The 7757-nt window shown below is 31.1% G+C and overlaps 1 protein-coding gene across 1 annotated transcript in view; it reads left to right on the top strand.

Annotated features, from left to right (window-relative positions):
- Positions 1–296: 296 nt before the first annotated feature.
- Positions 297–7757, top strand: part of LOC106683074 (band 7 protein AGAP004871) — a 207038-nt gene continuing 199577 nt past the window's right edge. The window contains exon 1 of the mRNA XM_014424298.2: positions 297–360. Coding sequence (XP_014279784.1) covers positions 345–360 — 16 coding nt within the window. The 5' untranslated portion in view covers positions 297–344. The remainder of the gene's footprint in view (positions 361–7757) is intronic.

Here is a 7757-nt window from a genome sequence, read left to right as displayed (position 1 = left end):
TATTAATCTTTTAAAAATCTATTCCTCTGCAAAAAATAACTAAAAACTCACATAAAAATACAAACAAACTTGTACTATGCCTTCTTGCATAATATCGTGTACATCACTAGATTGGAACTTTGGGATCGAGTTTTGGATTATATATTCCAGACATGGAACATGTACCGAATAATTGCTGAGATATACAGAGATAATGGTAGCTGTAAAGAGGATAGGATGAACTTTAACTTATGACTACGGAGTTAAGAGTTCAGCCATGCGCGGGGCGGGCGGAGGGCAGCAGTAGGCTCTCCGACACCAGGCAAGGACCTCTACACTCCTCTCCTGGGCAGGCACGTAGCCAGATGGGCGAGAACGCAGGTACATATATATTACCATTTATCTGTATATATTGTTTAGTATATATACAGTCCTCTTGGAAAAGCGGCTATATATGTCAATCTGGCTCTAATAATTCAAATTTTAAAGATCGAAAGTAGATGGATAATGCAGTTTATAAAAATTAATAAATAAAATATATATCAAGAAATTGTGATCCTCTTTGTAATATACACTCCGAAACAAAAAAAAAAAAGAATAAAAAATGAATTCTTAATTTTTTTTCTAAATGCAAATATAATATAATATTTAAATTTAAGCATTTAATTTATTACCATTGGTTATATATTAAATAATATAATTTATCACAATATAATATTTAGGCATTTCATTTATTTTATTTTAAATGATAATTATATTAATTTGAGATGATAACTAATTTTATTAGATGTGGATATATTTTTTTAAGAAGTATGTTTTATTGATCATTTAAGATACATCAGGAGATCTTCGTTAATCTGTAAAAAATTCCATAATTTAGGTATTTTCGAATTTTTATATTTTTAATAGCCTCTAGAATAGTCATGATACTAATTATTTTATTGATCAGTAACACAATTGAGGAGTTTTTTTTTTATCAAAAGTCAATATATCAAATATTTTTACAAGTGCAACTATTGTAGATAAAATAATTAATTATTGAAAATGTTGATTTGTAAAACTTGATTAATACAATTCAAATAAACTGAAAAAAAATTTATAGATTTTTAAATTGTTAAAAAAAATCCTTGAAATTGATTCATTAATTTTTGATGAAAATTCCTCAATTTGAATATATTTCAGGTTCTCAAAATAAACAGGACATAGGTTTTTTCACCCAACAAGAACTATGGGGTTCGAACTATGTTCGAACAATCGAAGTAGAAAATATGCTCACTTCATAATCGTTGGATTCGCCCTTTTTACAGACGCTACTGACAGCCTGTAGTCAAGCTAAATTCCTGACTGGCGATCTAGTTTCATATTTAGTCTTATCGTTTCTTTTTGTTCAGCTTGTAATTTAAATGTATGCGTTAATGAATAACATGTATAACAAAAATATATAGTATACCTAAAAAGGCATTAAACAGGTGTATGAGTATAAAAAATAAAATAATTAATAATAAAAAAAAATGATCCTGAATTTAGAATACAATCTTATTTTTTTAAACCAAACAACAGATATTAAAAATGAAAGTTCAATTATAAGAAGTTTCAGGAATATTCATAAAGACAATTAAAAGTTAAAAATTCTATTAATTTTATTTTGTTTAAACTAATTTTCATCAGAACGAAGATTTATAACATTTTATCTATTCTACTATATACGACTAAGAGGTACTATAAAAGGTAGGGATCTATATCTAATCATCAAATGATTATTTATGTTGTATACTGATTGTATATAACACTTATTATTTAAAAGTTTTAATCGGAATATTTAAATTAGTAAAATCCTTAGCCTTATTATTAATTTTTATAGGTAAGTCTGATTTTTTTTTCCTGACAACAAAAATGGAATACACATATCTGACTCTAGGGTCATCTTATGACACATCTAGTAATAATCATTTTTATGTAATCATAAAAGCAAACAAAGAATTTTTAATACTTTGTTTCTGCTACTTTCATTTTTCCACTGAATTATAAAACATGTTACGGTATCTCTAGCCTTCATGTAATACCTTATTTTCATTTCACTGAAGAAGTGCTTTACTCACAAACTGGTGGGGAATTTTTAATTTCGGTTCTTCCACTTAAAACTGTAAAGTAAATCAAATTTTTCTCCGAAGATTCCACACGAACCCCTGGGAATGTTTTTCTCATGAATTTAATCAACTTTCAAGTTTCTTATAGTGTATAGAAAAATGTTTTCAGTTGCAAAAATATTTTATAAACGTTTTGATGACATAAGTTTACGTTACGTTACTGAATCACCAAATTCCTTTATTATTTTTTTTTTTTTTTGGAAATAGGAATTTTAAGTACATTTCGTGGTTGATCAGGGTAAATAGTAGATGAAATGTTAGTTAATGTTATCAGTAATGTTATTTCCGGGGAAAGTCCACCTGTAGCCACGACTATCTCTATTCTACACATATACCCTGGAATAAACTTTCTTTACAGCAATTGAAATTTTACAACATATATCTTTTTTTTGACAAAATATTTCCAATTATTTATCATGACCATTTTATTACCTTCACCGCTTGCGCAGTGTGGGGTTATAATTGTAGAGTCTGGACCAGATATCTTGTTCTTGGACTATCTCCCTTCTCCTTCTCCAGTCCGTATCCCGCCTCCTTAACACACTTCTCCCAGGAAATGCGCGGTCTTCCTCTCGGCCTTCTTCCCTCTAAGCGAGACTCATATGTCTTCCTGGCAGTTCCTTCCTGGTCCATCCAAAGGAGGTGTCTGAACCACCTTAGCTTGTGCCACTTTAAGATACTCTCAGCCGGTTACTCCGAGGTTAGTCCTTATAGTACTGTCCCGTGATCTATCTCGTCGTGTCCTTTCTTCCACCTTACGCAGGATTCAGGGATTGGTTCCGGCTATTTTGTTTCAAGATGATGGTCCACGATTCGGAAGAGTAGGAAAGAATAGGGAGGATCGTCGATTTGTAGATCATTATTTTAGTTTTTCTGTTACCCTCCCTTTTATCCGGGAAACTCCTTTCGAAGCAAACTAAATATTCTTTCAGCTGCACTGATTCTTTGAGAAACTTCCTCATCAATGTAACCGCTTTCTTTGAGATAAGTACCTAGATATTTGAAATTCTGGACCTGCTCTAGTCTTTCTCCGTTCTCTCTGATCACCCTCATCATCCTCCGGGGTTTCTTTCCTAATCTCATACATTTGGTCTTTACCGGGTCGATGTTCATGTTTATTTTTTCCCCAATAATTTAAAGTAATAAATATGGTATTTTTGATTTTTTGGAGATAATATTTTAAAATGTTTTATAACCTTTGTGTTCTTGCTGTGATGCTGTAATGCTGTAAAATGTTGAGCTCCAAACCTTATACTTGACTTTATGTTTTAAACCCGTTTTTAGAATTCATGTCAAATTTTTTTCCGGCCTAATCTATACATGGTATCGCCTTTCTCTGGGCGTGTCCATGTCCCTCCCTGGCCCCTTTCGTGTGTTGCATTATCGTATTGTGCCATTCAAATTTTTTATGCGCAGTTTTAAACGGATCTATCTCTTCAATCGATAGAATGTTTTACTATTGGACTGTGTGTGTTCATGCTACGATTATTTTTTGAACAAGCGGGTCGATTGTGTGGCTAATTTTTTGTTTTCTATGAATTCAGCCAACGACGCCTGAGTACCAAATGGGAAACCTTCTGCGTAATAGCTGTTTTTTTAATTTTTCTAGATTGTAGAACTAACGTTTTTGATGAAACTTTCTTAAAGTCTTATACTAAAAACCCTTAAATATTTCATATGTAACATAAATCTCTGAGTAAAAGCAGGGGAAATGTTATGGAGAAATAAAAGTTCCATTTTCATCTACCTCAAAAAGTATACATTTTGTGATAAACTATTATATCTTATTTGAAATATAAGAGAAGATAAACTTCCTGAAAAATAACAAAACCATTTCATTGAAATATTGAAATATTATCCATTATAATAGGGTCAAATATTTTTTTGATTTGATGAGCCCCCGCGGACAAGCTTTTTGGCGATTGATATATTTATGTGTAAATGGCATTTTTATGTACGAATTTGAAATATAATCATCTACAAAAAAAAAAATCAAATTGGGCTGGAAATACCAAAAATATGGCGAATTGAAGTTTGTATTATTGTTTTAAAACTGCTTTACCTAGTTTCTAATGGAGTTAATGTTTGAAAAATTATTAAGTTCCTGAACTCTCCAGATGTTCATTTGAGCCATAACTAAATTGCCCAATGCTATAAACTGAACTAATAAATGAAAATAAAATCATCATGAGACCAATAATTGTGGTGATACAGGAAGGAATTATTGTATTGGTTTTAGAAGCCAAAATAGTACTTCTGTATTCTTATATTCTTATTGAGGGAGGGGGCACACCCGATATATTTCTTTATATTCCAAATACTCTCTAAATAAATTTATGTTAATGGTTTTACCTAAATAAAATTTTGAAACTCGAGAGAAATTCGACCTGATGGGGTTCTTACAAGTTCAATAGGGCACATAGGGAAAGGGTCCAAATAAGAGAAGCTAGCGAAATAATTCTAACTAAAATGCCAGCGTTTCTTGAACAAGCAATATCCCTCCCTCTACCCCTGGGAACTTAGGCCCTAGAGGAGCAATTATAAATGAATTTGGGGCTACGATCCTGAGGAGAAGTATTATCCAGGTGGGCTATTCAGTGATTATAAATTGTTTTATATTATACTGTACCAAAGCAAATTATTAGTTTTGGTAATTATCCATGATGAATGGTTAGAAAAATGATAAATGACTTCCGAGATACGTTACCTAATATTTTGTTTAAACTTCGGGTTCAACTCAGTCAAGTGAAATGGGTTCTGTTAGGGAATCAACTGCATAAAGCTTCATTAAAGGTTCCACTTTCTGTCAACAGTTTACAGAGTGCCCTTTATATGCAATGCAGATGACACATCTGTCCTCACAATGTCGATGCCTAATGTATGAAGTTGCCTTCAGTTAGGTGTCGAGCAATGCAACACTTTTAATTTAGTCCTTTGGTGGAAAAGCATCATATAGAGCAACAGTATATATTTTTTTTTTTTTGCAAACGTTTGATTTTTTTTTTTTTTGTAGAGGACATGTTATTTTTCTATATTTACTAGATAACTAATTTAAATGTCAATATTTTCTTTTTAAAACAAATAACCAAAAATGAATTACCCAAAATAGAAAAAAAAATAAGGATTGATAATCATAATCAGAAAGTAAACAAAAAAAAATTCAAAGTGTGATATAAATTAAAAATTATAGACGAATTCTGGAAAAAAAAGTTATTTAATAATATTTGAAGCTACTGACAATAATAGGTTTCGGAATGGATTTATCTAAGTGCATTGATAACATTGAAGACCAAATGGGTCCAGAAAAAGCGAGGAAATTTCAGTTGCCAACTGTTGCTATAATGTATTAAGACTCGACTCGGGAAGCCACTTAGGGACTTTTCTTCGTCATAATCTACAAAGCCCTCATTTGACCGGTTCTGACTTAAGAACCCGGAATCTGTTCAAGAACTATGGCGATGGAGCTAGGCCTAAGATGATAGAATGCAAGATACTTGAAAATAGAGGAATGGAGCAGAAAACATTTAACGAGATTTAACGAGGGCGAAGTTGTGGCGTTCGTAAAATCGGATTCATATGGACAAGTGTTTTTAGCAAAGATGATAAACAATATCATTATCATGATATAAGAGCATAGAAGATGGTCACGAGACCTGCAACGTCATTAGAGTGCTACCAATAGGTAGTTTCTCTAAACGCCTGTAATACTCCATTTTAACTGAGATCAAATTTGCTAGATATATTATAATTTACAGTTGTAAATAGCAATAAATAAATAAATAATAAAAGAGCATAGAACACATAAGAGTAAAGAGAGCAGTTATTTTATCCCGATTTCTGATTAATTTAAAAACTATACATATTTACTAGTCAAAATCAATGAGTCTGCCGACCATAGTAGAAGGGAATAAAAAATGACTGCTCATCATTTTTTAATTTTTCAAAACGTTCCCCTAAAACAAAATAATTTAAAATAGAGTAATTTTGTAAAAAAAAAAATCCCTAATAGGACTGTTTGCGTTCAAAGCTCTCATGATTACTTTTTTTAAATGCAACATTTAATGACTAGAAATCAGTAGTGAATTTATTTTAGGATAACTATATCTCAGGAATCATTAGACATACAGATGTCTACTAGCATTCAAAGTAAAGCTAGTCAAGCGTACTATCAAATAGTTTATAACGCTTCTATTTTCTGGATTAGTAGTTTTAACAATATTTTTCAAAATTAATTCGCAAAATGATGATTTTTCTGTTTTGAAAAAAGTTGGGAGTGATATGAAATGAAAGAAACATTGGACATACTGATATCTGTTAACAGTCAAATTCAGACTTGTTTAACGCACTAAAAAGGTAGTTTATGACATTTATTATTTAAGGAATTGTAGTTTTCGGCATGTTGGCCAATATAAATTCACAAATTTCTCAATCTTTTGAAAAAAAATGTTTGCTTTATGAAACGCTATATCTCCGAACTATTAGAGGTACATATGTCTAATTTTGGAGAATTTGCTCTACTCGAAATAATGTATGAATTTTTTTTAGAGTTGTTGGTTGTTTTAAGTATATGAAGCTCCAAATGAAAATGAGCGAACATTATAGATGTTTAATAAAAAATAAAATTAGATAGAATAAAATAAAATTCAGATGGCCTGCATTTTAAATATTTACTTTTTAAGTCATTTACTGTACAGGATACCCCTTGTATGATCTAGATAAAAATTGGACCATTTTTAAAAATTAAATGACACAAAATTTATACTTGAATAAAAGCCATTTTTTCCATTCTTCCTACTGAGGCATACTCATAAATTTTATTTTGTAAATATATATACTTTTTTCATTGAACTGATAAAAAATTGGGGTGAAATAAGAGCTTTTTTTCTCCTCTTGGGCTCTTGTACTTTGAGTACTGGGTGGAGGGCAATGTGTCTTAATGAAGGGGCTGAGGGAACATTGATATAAAAAAAAACAGTGAAAAAATTGGATGGTGGCAGCACGGGCCTATTCGTAACAGTTAGCAGAGACCAAGCTTTCCATTGGACTGCAGGGCCAAATCAGATGGAAAGATAGAGTATTATAAAGTGTAAATTACACAAAAATCGTTTTTAATCACACTTTTTTTTTAAAAAATTCAAAAAACTTTGTTTATTGATAGATATTACAATCTCCCACACCGTTGTAGTGTAATGAATTTTAATCACACTATGCAAACTATTTGGATACTTGTTATTTTTATTCTGGTTATATTAATCTTTAATTACTAGTATATATTTTCTTTCTTAACTTCCATTTTTTTTAATATCCAAGGATACAAATATATTCAAATTCAAATATATTTCTTTCAATTCCGTTTTGGAATTTATAGGTGAGTGTTTTTATCAAATCGCCCCTGTACAAACCTAATGAGGTGACAAAGAACTGTCCTCTTATGTGATGTACTCGTCATGGGAAGGTGTCTGGAATCTGGATTCTACAATCTGACCCACAATTCCTCTACTAATACCAGTAAAGTGGTCCTTCCCTACTCAATTGATAAGCCCACTGCACTGAGAAGACTTCTTCACACATCAGTGAACAATAACTTTTTTTTTTTTTCTTCTTACCTCCTGGAACAAAACTATTTACAAA

This window comes from Halyomorpha halys, unplaced genomic scaffold, assembly GCF_000696795.3.
Source record: "Halyomorpha halys isolate HHAL.00 unplaced genomic scaffold, Hhal_1.1 Scaffold462.1, whole genome shotgun sequence".
NCBI classification, from domain to species: domain Eukaryota; kingdom Metazoa; phylum Arthropoda; class Insecta; order Hemiptera; family Pentatomidae; genus Halyomorpha; species Halyomorpha halys.
Note: the sequence above shows the minus strand (reverse complement) of the source record. Positions and strands in the feature narration are given on the sequence as shown.